At 52.9% G+C, this 19883-nt stretch overlaps 2 protein-coding genes across 2 annotated transcripts in view; one reads left to right on the top strand and one right to left on the bottom strand.

Moving 5' to 3' along the window:
- The window catches only part of ASAP3 (ArfGAP with SH3 domain, ankyrin repeat and PH domain 3), a 191185-nt gene that overhangs the window by 47723 nt on the left and 123579 nt on the right, over positions 1-19883 (bottom strand). The window lies entirely within an intron of this gene.
- SESN2 (sestrin 2) lies at positions 1499-10128 on the top strand. The gene is made up of 10 exons (XM_066335199.1): positions 1499-1644; positions 4270-4335; positions 5103-5297; positions 5665-5847; positions 6119-6328; positions 7060-7210; positions 7376-7491; positions 8268-8458; positions 8880-9024; positions 9103-10128. The coding sequence occupies exons 1-10, from the start codon at positions 1567-1569 to the stop codon at positions 9187-9189; spliced, it is 1422 nt and encodes a 473-aa protein (XP_066191296.1). The 5' UTR covers positions 1499-1566; the 3' UTR covers positions 9190-10128.

The following is a 19883-nucleotide window of genomic DNA, read 5'->3' as shown; positions in this document are numbered from 1 at the left end:
TGGTGCCCAGCTGCACCTCTGCTAGTGCCCCGTGTCCAGCAGCTCTGTGGGGTGTGACAGTGCCAAAGCAGCAGGTGACGCAGCTGGACTGGGGTGACAGAGGCTAAAACAGCACCTCTGACCCCAGGGCAGTAGGGGGCCACGTTCCCTTGGATTACATGAAATGAAGCCCCCGAATTGTGCCTCTGAAATGACACAAGTGGAAATACAGAAGCAGAAACCTTGAGGTGGCCAGAGCCACCCAGACCCCACAGCTTCAGCACAGAGCTGTGTTTGCAAAACACCCTAAAAATAGCCCCGGGAAGGGGACAAGGACAAGGAGCAATGACCAGGGACGTTTGAGGCTGGCTGTGTCCTCCCTCCCTGCAGAGGCTGGGGCTGTGCTGCTGGTGGCTGTTCCAGTCATGGGCTGTGCGGCTGGTGCTGCAGTGCCAAGGGGCACTGATGTTCCCTCCGCTGGCAGGAGCTCAGCCTGGAGCCAGGGGAGGCTGTTGCCAGGCAAATCCTGAGTTGTTTGTGCAGAGACTCCTGTTTGCTGGACTTTGCTTGTTTGGGCTGTCAGGCAGCACCAGATTGGTACCAGTGTCTGGGACAAGCTGTGGTACTGGGGGTGGGGTTTTCCCCTTATTTTCACATTTTAAAATTATTTTTCTTCATTCTTTTGCTTTTTTTTCCCCTCCTGTCCCTTTGAAGAAACACCAAACCTAGTAAAAGACTCAGAGAATCTCAGACCATTTTAGTTGGAAGGGATCTTAAAGCTTATCTGATTCTGGCCCCCTCTATGGGCAGGAACACCTTCTGCTGTCCCAGGTTGCTCCAAGCCCTGTGCAGCCTGGCCTTGGACACTTCCAGGGATGCAGGGGCAGCTACAGCTTCTCTGGGCAGACTCTGCCAGGGCTCACCACCCTCACACGGAAGATTTCCTTCCCAATATCCCATCTATCCCTCCCTGGCAGCAGGAAGCCATTCTCCCTTGTCCTGGCACTTCAGGCCCTTGTCCCAAGTCTGTCTCTAGCTCTCTTGGAGCCCATTTAGGCACTAGAATGGGCTCTAAGGTTTTCCCAGAACCTTCTCTTCTCTAGGCGAACATCTTCGGCTCTCCCCATCTTTTTCCAGTGCAGAGGGTTTCCAGCCCTCTTTGGAGCAATTTGCTCCAAAGCCTGCTCCTCTGGACTCACTCCAGCAGCTCCACATCCTTCTGATGTTGGGGGCCCAGAGCTGGCCCCGCACGACAGGCGGAGCCTCACCTGAGGGGAGCAGAGGTGTTTTCTTTAGCTTTCTTTTCCCTAGTCGCAGGACGCATTTGCAGTACTCCGGCGTTCAAGGGTCAGGGCAGCGCGGCTGAGCTCAGGGGACTCCTGATGACTGCGTGTTGGCCACGCCTCCCTATTGCCATTGGTCGGGTTGTTGCTGGGTGGTCACGCCCGCGAGCGGCCATTGGTCGGGGTGGGCCGGGGGCATGTCTCCTCGCCGTGCTATGTAAGCGTGGCGGGCGCGGGGCCGTGGCGGAGTGTGGAGGCGGCTGTGGGCAGCCCCGGCCGCCCTCACCGGCCAGCCTCCGGCGCGATGCTGGCCGCCGGCTCGCCGTGCCGCCCCGCGGAGCCGGAGGAGCACCGGGGCTGCGGGGCCCGGCGAGGCGGCCAGGTAAGGGCTCCCGGGCTCTACCGCCCCGTCCCCGGGCGCACACGGGATGCAGCCCGCTCGTCCCTCAGGAGAGGCGCTGGGGATGTGACCCGCGGCCGCTGCCTGGGGTCACCCCGTCCCGCCCGGCTGCAGGGAGGGGAGAAGCCGGGACACGTCCAGAAGGCGGCCGGGGTGCGGGAGCAGTCCTTCGGCTCATCCACTTTGCAGCGAGGCTAAAACCAGCGGTGTGAGGAGTAGGCTGGTTGCCGGGAGCTCCCGCAGGCTCCTGGGCGTGGGGCGGCCCTGTCCAGGCAGGGAGCACTTGGGGCGTCTGGAAGGGGACACCTTTGGGTCTCCCAACCTTCCAGGAGCTGGGGTGTGTTTGGGAGGCGAGCAGCGCTTACAGGAATGGCCGGGCACAAGGGGAAGGTGAGGCAGGGGTGTGATGGGATGTGCCTGTCGGGGTAGGTGAGGGGCTGCCAGAAGCTGGAGGAGGCATAGGGGCTCTGTCCTGTAGTTTGGCTGTGCTGCTGTTCTCAGTGGGTATAGGGCCTCTGATGTCCCTGTTAACCAAAAAATCTGGTGTTGCCCAGAGCTTATGCATTTGGAGTCCAGTGTGGCAAAGTGGGGTTCTGGGGTGTCCATGGACCTTTGCAGGATCTGCTTGACCTTCCCAAGCAACTAGATTCATTTGCAACACCACTCCACCAACATTCTGAGTATCCTGAAAAGCTGAGAATTGCCTCTATTTACAAGACTTATTTCCCCCCCTCAAAAAAATTTTGCTTTTTTCCTTTTGCTCCTGCATTCTCCTTCCACTAGGTTTCCCCAGGGAAAGTGGGATTGCTCTGCAGCTCGGAGTTTTTCTCTGGAGGAGTTGTCACAGTGGGGTGGTTACTCCAGAGGAGGGCTGGAAGTGGAAATGCTGGGACACTGGGTGGGACAGACCCCAGGCAGCAGAGAACAGCAGGGAACTCTGTCTCACACCTGTTCTGACATGAGCCAGTGCTCTGGAGCAGACTGGGGTGAAACTGGTGGTGACCCTGATGCTGTCCCTCAGGAACAGTTTTTGTCAGGAACACAGGAGGGGCAAATCCATTCTGCTGGATGGCTCTGATGGTGTTTATTTAACCTCACTTTATCAAGGATGGTTTCCCCACACCTGACTAAGCACTGGCACCAGTGGAAAGTTTGCACCAGGGAAGGTTGAGGTTGGACATTAGGGGAAAACTCTTCACTGAAAGGGTTGTCCAGCCCTGGCACAGGCTGCCCAGGGAAGCTGTGGAGTCCAAAGCCCTGAAGGGATTGAAAAGACATGGATGTGACACTTGGGGACGTGGGTTCGTGGTTGCTTTGGCAGTCCTGGGGTAACAGCTGGACTTTATCATCTCAGAAGGCTTTTCCAACCTGAACTATTCCATGATTCTGATTCCTCATCAGTGGAAGCAGGAGGGGTTACCTTATCCAGTGGTAGCACAGTAAGGATTAAGCACAGCACCCCAAGGATTCCTTAACAGCAAAACATGAGGAGTCTCTTGCAGGAATGATTAAATTCACCATCCAAGGTCACACTGAGATGTCGCTGTAAAGCACTGGCTGTGCTGGGAACCGTGGTTCCTGCCGGGGTTTGGGATTCCAGCCGGCTGGAAATCCTGCTGTCTGTCCCAGGGATTTGCCTTGCCAGGGTCTGTTGCTGTCCCCTGCCTGGGAGTCTCTTGTACCATCAGACAGTTCTTTCTCCTCAAACCCTGAGTCAGCACGGAACCAAGGAGCCAGCTCAGCGGCAGGAGCCTGAGCCTGCTGTCACCCTAGTGCTTCCATGGTGACTCAAGGCCGGAGCATCCCATGGGGGCCATTGGATGAGGGCACTCCAGGTTTGCCCTGGCTCTGGTCCGCTGCCCTGTCCCAGTGTCCGCCGCAATGGGGAGCATGTGGCTGCACTGACAGCTGCTCTGGGACTTTCTGCCATCCCGCCCCCTTTTCCTGCTCAGGAGAGGGTGCCAGGCTGCACCTTCCGCTTCCACAGGGATTTGAATTATACCATTATATCCCCCTCTATGGGTCTGTGGAAGCAGCTCGTCCAGTTCACCCAGTAACTAAATGCCACTTCCAAACCTGAGGAGTGTGGGGCAGAAAGGACCTGAATCCCGTGCTTGGAGCAGGGGGAATCCCTGTAAGTAAGGGCTCATTTCTGGATTAACTGTGTTAATGAATTTGGAGGAGGGCGGGGGGGGGGGAATGGTGATGATTAGTGGAATTTTGAGGATCCCCCGGAGGCCGTGACTTTGCTGGTGATTGTAACCACAGTGCCATGGCTGTGCTGCTCCTGATCCCCGCTGCCATCCCGCGGGATCCCCGCACCTCGTTTCTCCCTGTTTTCCTATGGAGGTGGTAACCGGCTCGGGAGGGGTGTGAGCGCTCCTGCCCCGTGTGGCCGCAGCTCCGGTGTCCCGGTGTGTCACACGCGTCCGGGAGCGGAGCAACATCCCAGCCCGGTTTCATCAGGCGCTGCCAGCCTGACGCGAAGGGTGCGGGGGAGATGGCCCCGTGGCCCGTGCCGGGTGTCTGCCTGAGTCACCCCTTCCGGTGACGCTGGCGGGGATATTCCGTGGCTCCGGTGACTCCCGGCTGCGCCTTCCTTCCTAGGAAAGAGGAATCAAGGCTCCCCGGGAGCTGGCGAGGGGCCCCAGCACCTTCATTCCCCTGGGAGAGGTAAAGTAGAGGGGATTGACTTGGGTGGGGGTCTCCTCCACGCTTCCCTGCTGCGGGTGGGGGGGGACAGGAAGGATTCCCGACCCTCCAATTCCGAGTGAGGGTGGGATGCTGAGGAAGGAGGAAGGGGTGGAGAGGGGTCACCCACCCCAAGCGGATCCTTGTGGCATTGTGCGGAAATCGTTCTGGAGATTGGGGGAACAGCTGTATTTCACCCTGGCGTTTGCCAGCCCTGCCTGTGCCTCAGTTTCCCCACTCCTCCAGACGCATCTGTTTCCCCTGCGATGCAAAGAACCCACACCCTTGCCCTGCCCGCCCCCTAACCTTCTGCCCTGAAATCCCCTGGGCACCTGAGCCCTCCCTATCTCAGCACCCACGTTCACTCTTCCAGATGTTCCTCCTCAGGCAGAGATAGCGCCGTGGTTTCGTCACTGCGCTGGGAGGCTGGCCCCCATCTCCTCCCCTGCACTCCAGAGCCCAAACAAACAACCCAACCCATAGGCTGAGCTGGACGGGCTGTGTGGGATCTGTCATGGAAACCCCCAAACACCCTCAGCCCCCCAGGGCTGGGTGCAGGGAGACAGGCAGCAGGGGCCACCGGCGGTGTCCCTTCCGGCGGGGCACTTCCAATGGGGTGAGGATTTGTTGGTGCTCTTGGGTGCCTGGGTCTTGCTTGTTGGTGGGGAGCTCCATTTAGGTTAGGGGGATGTTGGCAAGAGTAGGGGCCCACAGCTCACACCCTTCGCTTCCCCCCTCTCATTCTGCAGATCCCACAGGAAGGTGGGGAGCGCAGCCTGCACCAGCTCCTCGGGGCCTTCGTCTCAGCAGGCAGGGTGGATCACGTCGCCATGGTCATGGGGCTGCACCCCCAGTACCTCAGCAGCTTCTGGAAGACCCAGTACCTCCTGCTGCGCATGGATGGGCCCCTGCCCTACCACAAGCGCCACTACATTGCCATCATGGTGAGCAGTGGGGCCCTGGGGGTGTGGGGACACAGGGTGCTCTGTGGGGTCCCAGCACTGTTGCTCGGGAGGCATTTGGGACCCCAAAGATGGGCCCCTCTCTGATCTGACATCCCAAAAGCTTGGATGCCCCTTTGGGGTTGGTGTCCACCCAAGGTATCCCAACACCCTCCCTCCAGGACCCCTGGGGACTGGCATTGGTAGTGAGGGGGGAAATCCCCCCTGTCTGGAGCTCGTATCCCCAGGGAAAATTCTCCAGGAGCCATGTGGATCGAGTGGGCTCCCTGCCTTGGCTTCCTCAAGGGTTTCGAGCAGGGTGCGGGTCCCCCAGCCAGTGCTGGGGGCTGACTGCTGCCTCTCCCCGCAGGCAGCAGCCCGGCATCGCTGCTCCTACCTGGTGGGGCTGCACATGGGGGAATTCCTGCAAGTGGGGGGCAACCCTGTGTGGCTGCAGGGGCTGCACTGTGCCCCCAAAAAGCTCCGGAACCTCAATGAGATCAACAAGCTGCTGGCACACCGGCCCTGGCTCATCACCAAGGAGCACATCGAGGTAAGAGCTGATGCTGCCAGCACAGATTTCCTCCAAAACACACTGTTTGACCCCAGGGGCCACATTCCTGCTCGCACAGCCCCCAGGGTTTAACCCTTTCAGGGCTGAGGGAGTCCGTGGGATGGGAAGGGGTGCCCCCATAGGTGAGGCACTTCCCGAACATGCTCCTGAATCCCTGCTGCCCCTGCACTTGGCTTGCCCCAGCACTGGGCTGTGGTGGGCATACAGTTGAAGGCTGGGGGGTCTCTCCAAGGCCTGCTGTGCATTGCAGGCTCTGCTGAAGCCGGGGGAGGACAGCTGGTCGCTGGCAGAGCTGGTGCAGGCACTGGTGCTCCTCACCCACTACCACTCACTCGCATCCTTTGTCTTCGGCTGTGGCATCAAACCCGAGGAGGACCAAGATGTGGAGAACAGCTGCTGGGCCCCCTCTCCCCACAGTGACAGCAGCCCTGCCTCTGATGACACCATGAGGGGCTCTGGGGTAAGAGGGGCTTTGCCTTGCAGGGGTGTGAGTGTACCGTGGGGTGCTGGATGCTTTATGAGGCTTTCCCTAGGAATCACAGATTGGCTTGGATTAGAAGGGATCTTAAAGCCTATCTTGTTCCACCCCCTGCCATGGGCAGGGACACCTTCCACTTTCCCAGGTTGCTCCAAGCCCTGTCCAGCCTGGCCCTTAACACTTCCAGGGATGGGGCAGCCACAGCTTCTCTGAGCAAACTCTGCCAGGGTCTCTGCACCCTCACAGGGAAGGATTCCTTCCCAATATCCCATCTGTCCCTCCCTTCTATAAGCAGGAAGCTATTCCCCCTTGTCCTAGCACTTCAGGTACTTGTCCAAAGTACCTCTTCAGCTCTCCTGGAGCCCCTTTAGGTACAGGAAGGGGCTCCCTGGAGCCTTCTCTTCTCCAGGCTGAACACCCCCATCTCTCTCAGTCTTGTCTCCAGAGCAGAGGGGCACAGCTCTTGGAGAATGTCTATGGCCTCTATTGGGAACAGCTGATACTTTAGTACCTTCCAAGTCCTCCACAGGCCTTCCTCCTCCTCCTAGGCTTGGGAATGGGTCATGGGAGCTACTGGAATCTGGGTGGGACAAACCCAGAGGGAGATGCTCATTTGAGCAGCCCAGGGGCTCCCCCAAGTGCCATCAGATTTGGGCTCGGGGGCCCCTCTGGTCAACCAGGGACAGGGTTGACCCTGCCCTGTGCTTCCCCAGGGCACAGATGCCATGCATGAGCTGGAGGTGCTGATGGAGAGGATGAAACTGCTGCAGGAAAACCAGCTGGAGGAGGCAGGAGTCACACAGGAGGAGATGGCGACACGGTTCGAGCTGGAGAAGACAGAGAGTTTGCTGGCCCCTTCCTCAGGTGAGGAGGTGTGGGGGGAAACTCTCTGGGGTAGGAGGTCCCCATGGGCCGGGGGAGCCCAAGGAGGGGGAAAGGGACCAGAATCTCTGAGGGAGAGCAGGATCAGCTCCCCAGTGCAGTGCTGACTCCGTGTGGGCTCATGGCCGTTGTGTTGGTGCCTTGTAGATATTTTGGACCCCTCTCTGCAGTCCAACATCCGTTGCTTCCTGGAGGACCCTGAATTTGGATACAAGGATTTCACACGGAGGGGGGAGCAGGCCCCCCCCACATTCCGTGCACAGGTGGGTGCTCAGCAGTGGCTCAGGTCTGGGGGGTCACTCCTGCTTATGTCAGGGTTGCTTCCAAGATTGGGGACAGTGGGTGAAGGGCTGGAGCTGAGCAACAAGCGCTGAGAGCTGGGGGGAAATGTCAACCTAGGGAGAAACCCCACCTTATGTCCATGGCTTTGGAGGGTGTTGTGGTTTAAGGCCAGATGGAGATGAAACATGACACAGCTGCTCACTCAGCCCCCACTTTCTTCCCCCCAGTCCAGGGAGAAAAATAAAAAAACCTCCTTATATGTTGAGATATGAACAGTTTAATAATTGAAAATTAAGTAAAATACAATGATAATAGTAAATAATAATAATGGCAATTAAAAGGGAAAAAACAAGTGATGCACAATGCAGTTGTTCAGCACCTGCTGACTGAGGCCAGATCCCCCTTCCCAAACCCAAATTGGCCCCTTCCAGGTAACACTCCCCAGTTTATATACTGGGCATGACATTCTTTGGTGTGGAATATCCCTGTGATCAGCTCTGGTCACCTGTCCTGCCTATGTTCCCTCCCATTGGCAGAGCCTGAAACAAGAGGAATGAAGTCCTTGACTCAGGATAAATGCAACTTAGCAAAAAACCCAAACCATCAGTGTGTTACCAACACTCTTCTCATTCCACATACAAAACACAGCACTGGAATAGCTACTGAGAAGAAATTAACTCTAGCCTGCCTGAAACCAGGATAGAGGGACCCCAGTTTTCCTCACCAAACCTCTACCCTAGCATGCTTTCTCCATCAGGATTACACCTGGGAGGACCACGGCTACTCACTGATCAACCGCCTGTACCCAGATGTGGGGCAGCTCCTGGATGAGAAGTTCCAGGTGGTTTACAACCTGACCTATAACACCATAGCCATGCACTGTGGTGTGGACACCTCCATGCTGCGCCGGGCCATCTGGAACTATGTCCACTGCGTCTTCGGCATCCGGTACATTCCCAAAATGTGCCTGGAGTTTCTTCTCCGCCTTGGGAAGAGCCCAGGAGCAGGTCCAGGGACTTGGTCTTGGTTAGAGCATACTGCTGCTGTTTCCCTAAGGCAAAGTGATGAACCTCAGGCTTGGCTGAGGTTCAGAACAACCCTAGGAAAGGAGAATTTAGTAAAATATTACTATAAGGGTGGTGAGGCTCTGGCAGAGTTTGCCCAAAGAAGTTGTAGAATCCTCATCCCTGGAAGTGTCTAAGACCAGGTTGAATGGGGCTTGGAGCACCCTGGGATAGTGGAAGATGTCCCTGCCCATGGCAAGGGGTGGGGCTGGATGGGCTTTAAGGTCCTTTCCAACACAACCCATTCCACAATTCTATGAATGCACAAGGCTTGTGGCTGGAATAACACATCCTCCTCTCTCCAGCTATGATGACTACGACTACGGGGAGGTGAACCAGCTCCTGGAGCGCAACTTAAAGATCTACATCAAGACAGTGGCTTGCTACCCGGAGAAGACGACCAAGCAGATCTACACACAGTTCTGGAGGCACTTCAAGCACTCAGAGAAGGTACTGTCCTGTCCCTTCCCCTCCTGGCCGGGTGTTTGGGGGTGCTGGCCCTGTGCCCTGACTCTGCTCTTGCCTTAGGTGCACATCAACCTGCTCCTGCTGGAGGCACGGATGCAGGCAGCTCTGCTCTACGCCCTCAGGGCTGTCACCCGCTACATGACCTGAGCTGCCTCCACTCCTCCTCCTGCCCTGGCTGTGTGGGAAAGGCCAGAGGCAGCTGGTACCCTGAAAATTTGTTTGGAGTATTGTCTCCCTGCTTAATGGGCTTAGAGCTGTGGAATTAAAGTGGGAGCTTCCCCGTGCTTTCTCCTAGGAAAGGGGAGCCCCCGAAGAAGCTGTCAGTGCTGGGAAGACCCTGAAGTGCTGCCCTGGGCTTGGCAGAGCTGTGAGTGCTCTACTGCTCCGTGCCTTTTTGGGGTTAGCCTAAGTGAAGCCAGACTGAGATGTCTGTGGGTGCAGTGCTGATGTCACGCTCCTGTGACATGTCTTGGCACCAAGGCTGCCACTGAAGAGGACTGTCTCCCTGCCAGAGATGGCCAGAGGATATAATGGGCTTCATCCCTGCTTTTTGGGTCCTGCTATGCTGGGAGACACAGCTGCTGGTGGGGGTGCTGCCCAGGCACCCCCTCCCCACCTTTCTGCATCATCCCCCGCAGTTTGGGATGTGAAGTGCCTTTAACCTAAGTGCCAAGGCAGGAGCAGGGAAAGGGTAGGAATACCTGAGTGTGTTTTACACCTTTTTGCATTGTTTTCCAACCACTGGCACATCTCCACTGCCTCAGCTTTAGGGGCTGAGGTGGGGAGCTGTGCTGGGGCATGAGGCTCCCTCAGCCCCTCTACTGCTGTGAGGGTGGCAGGGGGTCACCAGGGCTTTATCCAGATATGCCAGAGCATTCCCAGCACAGATCGCCACGGAGGTGCCTGTTGGGAAGCAGGATCCACAGCCAGCAGCATCACCACCCTCGGTTTGGCTGTTCAATCATAGTTCCAGTTAACTTATTTCTATATTTTTTTGGGTATATTAACTCCTGACTAGGCATGGAAATGTCTCTGTAATTTTGCTATTTATCTTGTTTGAAAAAAAAATAAAATATTTTTTTTAAATTATTTTTTGTTTTTCAGTTTGCCCTTGGTCAGCCCAGGGGCGAATCCTGTACGGCACGTACAGAGTGCAGGGGTCTTGCTGCTCTGGGAGTACCTGGGAGCATCCCTGAGTTGTCCAAGGGGGTATTGGGAGGTCTGAGTTTGCCTGAGGGGGACGGGTGTGACTTCAGTAAACTCTCCTTGTGGTGACTGTTTCCAATCTTTCCAGGCTGTAACATCTTCCTGGAAAGCCAGGATTTAGACATTACATGCATGCCACTGTGGGTGTCCCATGGGATGCTCTGATCCAATGCTGGCATGGAGCTGAACTGCAGTGGGGGGCAAAGCAGCAGTCTGGACACCCCAACCCCATGATGTGGAGGGAGCCCAGCACTTATCAGGGTGTGGGCAGGAGCCCCTGGAAACTGCAGATAAGATCCGAGGAGGGGCCAGCTCTGCATGGAAGGTGCTTCCCTGTCTGCCTGAGGAGCCAGATCCTGGTTCTGGGGCTGGTTGGGACCCTCTGGCCCCTGCAGCCACCGAGGACCTGCTGTGCTGCCCCTCTCAGCAGGCATGTGGAGGGCAGTGGGGCTAAAGGAGAGGCTTAGTGAGAGTTTGCTGGGGATTTATAGGGCAGAGTCTCTGTTTTGGGGGAAAGAGGTTTGAGGGTGGCTTTTTTTTTTGGGAAACTGAGGCAGGAGGACAGGGCTCCCTGGTCTTTGCTGGTTGTGCCAAAGTTCCTAGTGGAGATAACAGCAGAGCCCCTGCAAAGTGCTGTACTTTTAGGGTGTCACCTGTAGCACCAGAGAACACTGTGTGGGGGGCTGAGCCAGCCCTGGAATCTCCTCTAGCTTATAACCTGCCTCATTGCATCACTTTAACCCCCTTTGTTTTCTCAGCTGCTCACAATTATAAACCAATAAATTCCTCATCCACTGCATAACCAAACCCTGTAATTTGTGTACACATATACAATTTAGCTGCAGCTTTCACTGTTCTCTTGCAGGGCAAGTGTGTTAATAATCTCCGTGCCTGTAGCTGATAGTTATTATCCCAATAGATGCTATTTTTTTTCACTACACTTGCCCTCAATTTAAAAACATGTCTTAATCGTGTTTAACGCACATCAAAGCAACAGGAAATAATAGTATTAGTAATAATAATAACAATAATCTGTGCTGAAGGAGCACTTTAAAACTGGTGGAGCAAAAGTGCTTTGCAAAGTCGGCATTCCCAGGGCCTCGCTGCCCTCGCTGTGCAGGGGCTCACGTGGGGCTGGAGTTGAGAAATATCTGTGCCGAGTGTGGACTTCTTCCTTACAGCTGCCAGCAGACACCTGGATCCGCACTGGCCGGGACTGGATAATCACAGAGCCTAGGTGGGGCCGGGCTCCGGGTCTCGCCGGTCCCGCCCGGGCCGGCAGCGCCGCCCGCTGGGAGCCGGTGCGAGCTACGGATCCACCGCTGTAACCAGCCCGACACGGCCCTGCCCCTCAGCCCTGCTCCGAACCTTGGAACCCCGAAAGAGTTTGGGCTGGAAGGGACCTTAAAGCTCATCTCGTCCCACCCCTGCCCTGGGCAGAGACACCTTGCTCTGGACTAGGCTGTGGTGTGTGGAGGGGCCGTGCCAGCAGCTCCCTCCGGAGCCCTGAGATTTTCGGGGGTGAGATTTCCCTTGCCGGAGTGTTACAGGCTAAATCCACCTCCGAGGTAATCCAGGGAAGTCATCTCGGCCTTCTGCGGGCAAACGGCAAACCCAACGCCTCATCCCAGCCCTCTCAACACCCCATCGCCCCCATGCCAACTCTCCATGACCACAAACGCCCACTCCGACACCGCCAGCACCCCCTACAGCAACCCCCAGAGCCCCCAGGGCCAGACCCAACGCCTCGCCCCCAGCAAGCCCCTCCCCAAAGCCCCACAATCCCACCGACCCCAAATCTCGTCCTCCCAGCTCTCCCCACCTCAAGCCCCCGTGACCAGTCACTCCTGGCCTCAGAGCCTCCCTCCAATCTCCCCCAGCACCCCACCATCTCCCACCCCAAATCCCCTCTTGTCCCTTGACGCTAAAGGCTGACTCCAAACGCCCCCAGCCCCAAATCCACGCGTGTCCACTCCGGCCTGTTCCGGGGGCGTGTCCTCCCGCCCGGCCGCTGTCCCCGCCGGCCGCACTACAACTCCCGGCGTGCTCCGCGCGCGGCTTCCGGCGGCGCGTCCCGGCGGAGACGGCGGCGGCAGGTAAGGGCGGGCGGGGGCCCGGGAGTGCCGCCACGGGAACGGACGGCTCCGGAGAAGCCGGGCTTGGCCTGCCGAGACCCCTGCCCAGGGGCAGCGCTTCGGGACGGCGGCGGGGGCCGAGAGGCGGCGGTCGCTGAGGGGAACCGGGGCCGCCCCGAGGGTGCCGCAGAAGGGTCGGGGCTGTGCGGGCGCTGCAGGGACCGCGCCGGGGGTGTCCCGGCGGAGGGGCTCCGCGGAAATCGGCTCGTGGGTCACACACACCCTGCACACTGCCTCTAAACACGAGAAGCGGAGTTCTCGTCCTCGTTCGCTGCTGTCCTCCGAAGGACGATTCGGAAACCCTGAACGGCTTGGGCTGGCACTACAATAAAACCCGGGTTTTCGTCCCTGCTGCCCTCCTGTGCCTTGCCGTGAGTGTTTCCAGCTTCGCCAAAGTTCCCTTTGGGGCAGTCCCGTTGGTATTTCTTTGTTTGATCTCTCTCCTGCCTTAATGTTGACTGAAATTTGAAACGTCCCCGCTGTGCTTTCTGGCTTAATTGTTCTTTCCCTCTGTTTGCACGCAGATGAATTATTTACCTCTGTGCCTTGCACTGGGTTGTGTTTGTCCAGGTGGAGGTAGGCGAGGGCTTGCTGCAAAAAAAAAGTAAATTATGTGAGAAGGTGCTCAGCTGAAGCTGAAATGAACTATAAAGCTCCTTGAGCTTTAGGATGTTTAAATGCTGCTTCTATAAGCCTAGAAAGAGAAGTGGGAATCAAAGAATCCCAGAATGACTTGGGTTGGAAGGGACCTTAAAACTGCTCTTGTACCACCCCCTGCCATGAGCAGAGGCACCTTCCACTGTCCCAGGTTGCTCCAAGCCCTGTCCAGCCTGGGCTTGGACACTCCAAGGATCCAGGGTCGGCCAGAGCTGCTCTGGGTACCCTGTGCCAGGGCTCAGCACCCTCCCAGGGAAGGATTCCTTCCCAATATCCATGTAAATCTTCCTGTTGAGTTCAAAACTGTTCCACTTGTCCTGTCACATTCTGTCTGTATAAAAAGTCACTCTTCTTTTTATAATCTTCCTTCAAGTATTGGAAGGCTGTAGTGAGATTTTCTAGGAGGCTTCTGATCTCTTCTCCCTTGTAATTGCTTCTTTATTGCTTAAAGAAACCTGGAATTTTACAGGAGTGAGTGTTAAACTTGAAGTTTCATGATGTTCCTGTTTTTCAAAAGCAAGTCCCTTGCAGAATCAGGGAAAGGCATTGATGAAGTTTCCATAGTCTGCTCTTGATGGGTAAAGGATGTTCAGCTGAGTTAGTTTGATGCGCTGCAGAAGATGCAAGGGAGTGTAATTAGATTCCTTGCCCTGCTGCGATTTCCTCAGGAATGCCTGATGTTCTTCAAACAGACCTTTTAAATGAATCCAAAATGCTTTTAAGAGCAGACAGCACCTAAAATCGTGAGCTTATATGGTTTAAATTCCTTTTTGTGAAGACTGCAAAAAAGGGGTAAAATAGAGCCAAAATGAGGCTGATTGTAAGGGACAGGGCTGGCACAGTTACAGTAGCTGAACAGGACAGTAATGGCAACAAAACTCCTTTCTCATTCAGAGTAAGTTTAAACCTGTTCTTGCCAACAGTGCTGGGAATGGCTGCCGTGTTCTGTCCCAAGTCAGTGTGGTTTCAAATATGTCAGTGTGTCCTTTCACAGGTGATACTCTGTTATCTGATAATGTATCGGAGTGTTTTTGCAAGGAACATTTTCTTTCTGGATTACCAAGAAATGAGCTGTGTCTGAGGCGCAGAGCACTCAAGTCCTGGGAGATGGAGTGGGAGTCCTTTTGGTAGCATAGGGCAGTGCCACAAACAAGGGGAATGTGATTGCATCCCTATTTTCATGCTGCTGGATCAGTGATCTGTGATTATACAGCCTTCCACTTCATTCAGTCGCTGGTTAATTTGATTTCCAGTTTAATTTGATGACAGTTTTAAGAGCCAAATCACTTGTATTTAAACAAATGGCTTCTATTTTGATCAAGTTTCATTGTGTTTGGCATGTGTTGGAGCATTATATGTATTAAAAATCGCTGAGACTGCGGTTCCTGCAGGTTTATTGGCTGGTGATGAATATTCAGTTAACAAGCTGTACAAAACCTGTGTCTGGCTGGAGTGGGGGAGCTTAAAACAGAACTGAGTTTTTCTGGCTGGTCTCAGTGATACCATAAGTGAAGAAAGCTGCAAATATCCTTGGGATCATTTGGATTACCTCAAATCATGTCATTTTTCAGGCAAAACCGGAACTTTGGACTGCAGGGGAGCTGGTAGGGCTGTTGGAGGCAAGGATGTCATCTTCCTCCTGCATCCATTAACGTGAGAGTGGAGATGCTCCAGGTCATTCATAATCAGTTCCCTAATTCTCTTTAGCAGTGATTTTCTGCATAAAAGTGCCATGTGAGTTTATTTTTCAAAGTGTGAGAGTACTTTTATTTTTTGCTGGCGAGTTTGGAGCCTGTGGAAAAAGAATGGATGTGCAACTGTGGCAGTGTTGGGCCTCGGCTTTGTGTCGAGGGGAAAAAAGCCCTTTCAGAGATCTATTTTTATCAGTTAATTAGTCGCTCTTGCTGACGTGTCGGTGCTGTGGTGATAACTATTCCCAGTCCTTCCCTGCGCAGTGGGGTCATGGTTAGGGAAGGAATGCAGCAGCCAGCCTGGCTGCTCATCCCCATGGCTGGAGCTTTAACTCCTTCCAAACTGTGCCCCTGAATCCAAGGGCAGATTCCACAGGAGGAGTTGGCATCTTTTGGCACAATTGTCAGTCTTCAGCAGAGGTGAAGAGCTTTCCGATTGGTGACTGCCCTTCATTTTTCCTCTGCCCAGAGGTTTTACTGTATCTCAGTGGGAGCAGAGGTGTGGAAGTCGCTGTAATTTGCCAGTGGCTGGGTGACAGGCCTGGAATCAGAGGTAAAAGACTGCAGCTTTCCCCATTCTGGCTCTTATCTGCTGATTTTGAATGACTCAGGACAATCTGTCAGGGTTGGAAGGTGGCAAGGCAGAACATCTAGTGATTACACATTGGTATTTTGCTCCTTGTAGATGAGGAGTTGCTGTTTTCCTGACTTCAAAATGACAAAGCCCTTAATATGAAAATTCTTGTGTTGTTCCTTCTATTGCTTGTAGTGTCACTTGATTTGATTCTCAACTGTGCTAAGACAGGGAGGTGATAGGCAGCTTTGGTCTCAGCTATACCCAGGTTGTCACTGCCTGAATTTCTTTGTTTATTCGAGAGTCTCTGCTCTTTCTGCTGAGGATGGGATGGGGGAGGGAGGGCTAATTATCTCAAGAGAGGCTTTAAATGCTATTAGCCAAAAGAACAGGCGTCATCTCCTAGCTTGAATGAGTTGAGAGAAATAACATGAAGCACTGGTGGCAAAGATATGGAAATTGAGATCAGTCCAAATGGTTTTTCTCTGCTGAACCCTGGAAACATGTTTAATTATTTTTTTTTTCCCTGAGCCTTTGGCTGGTAGTAGCTTTGGAGGAGTGGGGGAAGGGGTAAACAGACTGTTAACTTTATTCTTTTGTGTTTGTGCTTTTGGCATACTGACTCCAAAGGACAGTTAGGAATCGCTCACCTACCAGCTGCGTGCAGTGTGATGGGCAATTCATTATCAAGGACTAATTAACCACAGCTGCTGAGTGTCATGGGGCAAAACAAGGTGCATACTGATGAGGTCGATTTGTGCAAGCCCGGCACTTCTGTGCAGTCCATGCCTTTTGAAACACTTAGGAAAGATCATTAGACTTCGGCGAAGTTTAGACTTTTAGACTTGAGGGTTTGAACCATTTCACTGTTAGCTCCACAGAGCTGCTGCTGAAAGCTTTGGCTGCCAGTACCTAAAAGTTTGCCTTTAGTTAACCAAGTCCTAAAAGTTAACCCCTTAATTAGAGCTGTGTTACCATAGACTTAGTTGTCTGAAGTCCATCAAGATTAATCCCCACCACTGATTTAAACCATAGGCTGTCCCATATGGGCTTCCTTCATCACCTCACACTTGTCTATGGGAAGGGTGAACCTCTCTCAATGTGTTTTTCTCTCCTCAGTTCTCTCCCTTAGCTTTTAAGGGTGCAAGCAAGAAAAATTTGGCCCTAATTGTACAGAAAAGCCTTGATTTGTAAACTTGATCCAAAGTTTGGGAGGCACTGATTTGTTTGGTGCCTGCACAGTGTTTAGTGGCTCAGACATCTCACTGTGTAAACGCTGTGTTGCAGAAGGTGACGTAGCAAAAAAAGAGGCTATTGCTGGATGTGGCCTTGAGGTTGGGATCACAAGCTGTGTCTCAGGCTGTGCTCATGGAGGGGAAGCTTCCAGAGGTGTTTGTGGATGGGGGATAAAGTCAAAGGTTGTTGTCTTCGGGGTATTTGAGCTTTAAACAAAGCATGTCACTGTGTCAGTTTTTACATGCCTTTGAAGGTTGTGTTCTCTTTACTAATCCTTCTGTACTGCTCAAAATCAAACCAGGGATGTCTGTCGCCAGCTGAAGTGGCTGCTGTGAGTCGGGGGAATCGGCTGTTGTCACTGTGCCTGCTGGAAGGGGGCTTTGGTCAATGTTATTTCAGCGTTGGCAAGAGCTCCCCTGCAGATGCACGAAAGTGCTGCTGGTGCTTTGTTATCTATTCCTCTCCTCTCCAGAGCTGTGTAAAGGTTTTTGCTGGTTTGCTGAGTGCCGAGACCCACAGGTTTGCAGGTACAGCTAACACCTGCCAGCCTTCAGATCCCAGTGCAGGGCGGACTTGAGTGGGTTTGTGCAGGGATAGAAGCAAGGTCAGGAGGATTTGAGCTGGTCTTTGCTGGCTGCCTCAGGTTCTGTGAGAATGCATTTTTAAAGCTGCTCTGCTGCAATGCTGATGGTGGAAGTCTGGATGGATCCACAGAATATCTGCTTGGTGTTCCTGGATGGATGACCCTGTGCTGATGAGGTTATCTTTGTCAGCTGAGACTGAGGACGAAAATAATTACTGAAGTAGTGATAAGCTGTCAGATTTGTGCTAGTAAATTTGGGGTTTGATTTTTGGCAATATTTAGTGTCTGTTGCAAACCAGGTGTAATTTACTGCTATGTGGGAAAGAAGACAAGCAGGAAAAGAGCTGTTACAGGATCATGGAATATGCTGAATTGGAAGGGACCCATCAAGATCCAGTGGGGTCCAACTCCTACCAGCTTTTTTCCTTAGTAAAGGATGCTTGTGTCATGCCAGAGGAGAACAAATAATTAGAAGCTAAGTCATCTTCACTTACATTTGTTGTTAGCAGCAGGTGAGAAGTGGCATGTTCCCTGTAGGGTCATGGAAGCATCATTTACCTTGTGCTGAGATTTAAATTAGTGCTTATATCCTGCTCCTGACTTGCTCTGTATCTTGTTCCTCGTGCCTGTGGATCAGGGCCAGAGTGGAGCAAGGTCATAGAAATTTTCATGTTGTTACTTCCAAATTAGTTTTTAACAGACTCACAGTTATGGACAGAAGCACTGTGATTGCAGGTGTCTGTAAACAGGATTTCTCGCTCAACTGCACCTTCTTAAAGCAGTACCTGCCTCTGGGTGAAACTGTCAGATGAGTGTGTCCAGTCCTCTTGGCTCATACTGTTTTCCAGCAGTTTTGGGAGTTAGTGATGGCTTCAGGCCACCTGGCTTTTCTGAACAGGTTCAGATCAAGGTCAAGGCAGTTATAGAGGCCAGTGGCAGAGCAGGAAGGGAAACTTGAGGAAAGCTCTTACTGGCACCTAACATTATAAAAAGTGGGGTTTTGCTATTATTGTTCTGTTTCACTTGTCTTATAAATACAGGAATTTTTTTCCCTATGAGAATAAATAGTTTGCAGGGAAGAACTTTCCTGGACTGGAAGACTTTCTTCATGCAGGGACTGCTCAGTTGCTGATACCTGAGGTCAGGCTGGATTCTTCTGTTCCTCAGCTAGCGAGGCTGTTATTTGGGATTGTTGAGTATCCAGTTTCTCTGGAGGTATTGGTATGGGCTTACACAAAATGCATCTGGAGGAAAGAAAGGAGGGGATTTTCAGGTTGAATTCATTAAGCTGGCAATGCAAGGTGTCCTGAATGTGCTGCAGTCTGGTCACCTCCAAAAACCTCTGTGAGCATATCAGACTGGGGAAGTGGGATGAAAGATTGTTGTGAGGCTGCTGCATCTCCCAAATCAATGTGACACTAGTGATTACACTATTCAGTATTACTCTACATCTGCTTCTAGCCTCCAAATGAAGCCTTCAATCTGTATTTTAATGACTGCATTCTCTCTACTTATCAGCTGTGAGTCCAGGGAAAATAAGGACGCTCAGGTGGACAAGAGGCCTGATTTAGCTCCCAGCTATGTTGCTGTTGTGGTGTTTGATGTCTGGCATGTCACTTTTTCCTTGTTTCATCCTTCTGTCTATCCTCTCCAAAATTACCTGTGGTTAGTGAAGATGTAGTCACCCTCCTGTTTATAGCTAGAGGGACAAATTAAATCATCTCAGCCTTAAGGGCTATAATTAGGAGCCAGGTTCTACTGGTCTAGTCCCATCCTGCTCTGTCGTATGGTGTGTAGGTGGGCCCTTTAGTAAATAGAATATGAATAACAGGAGGAAGTGTTTGAGTAACAGTATGTTGGGTAAATCCAGCATCAGCTGTGTTCAAGGAAGTGTTTCTTGATTTTCACCTTGTCCTGTATTTTGTGAATGTGTAATTTGAAGTTTTAACTCTCCAGTTTTTTAATTTAAATGCTTATTCAAGTTTCACACTAGGCTCTTCTGCCTGTGGATCTTGCTTTTAGTATTAAATTCTTCTTCAAGGGGGGGGGTTGAGAGCTTTTTCAGTGAAACAGAAAAAAAAGTTTGCCTTGATTCTGCAGTAAATTCCAGCTGCTCTCGGGAATTGGGATTTATAAAGCTGCTGTGCTGCATCTCAGCATGGAAAGGGAGGTGGGGGAGAAACCACCAGAAATCCATTTCTCCTTTGATATGGAATTGTATAGGTGATACTTTTGCATGGAGAGCAGCAGTCCTTGCATAAGCACTGGATACATTAACATTTCTAACTAGTAAATTTATGGATAATCTCTTCTTTCAGAGGATTTATTCAGATTTGAGAGCATTAGCCTCTGGAAAATTAAACCTCTTTTAAATCCACTTTGTTCAGAGACTAGACTGAGGAACTGCTGGTAAGCCCTGCCATCTTCCTCCTGCTTTTCTATGGGCTAGATTGGAATTGCAGTGCAGGGACACAGCTGGTCCAGAGGCATCAGGGCTTTGGTTTTAGGTGCTTTATCCAGTTGTGGCAAAATGGATTTGGAGCCTGTTTGCTGTTCCTGTAAGGGGCATGTGCAGCTTTAAGCCCTGCCAAAACCAAGAGAGCCCCTAAAACAACCAGCCCCAAAGGTAAGAAAGGTGAAATGTTCATGGGAGCTGAAATGTCTGGATAAAGCTGTTTTTCTGCATAATGCCACAGTTTTGGGGGGCCGGTGGTGGCTGAAATGTCAGGGTGCTGGGTGCTGCAGTGCCTGCCGAGGCG

The sequence above is a fragment of the Sylvia atricapilla genome, chromosome 24 (assembly GCF_009819655.1).
Source record: "Sylvia atricapilla isolate bSylAtr1 chromosome 24, bSylAtr1.pri, whole genome shotgun sequence".
Classification (NCBI taxonomy): domain Eukaryota; kingdom Metazoa; phylum Chordata; class Aves; order Passeriformes; family Sylviidae; genus Sylvia; species Sylvia atricapilla.
This window is presented reverse-complemented; position numbering and strand designations above follow the sequence as displayed.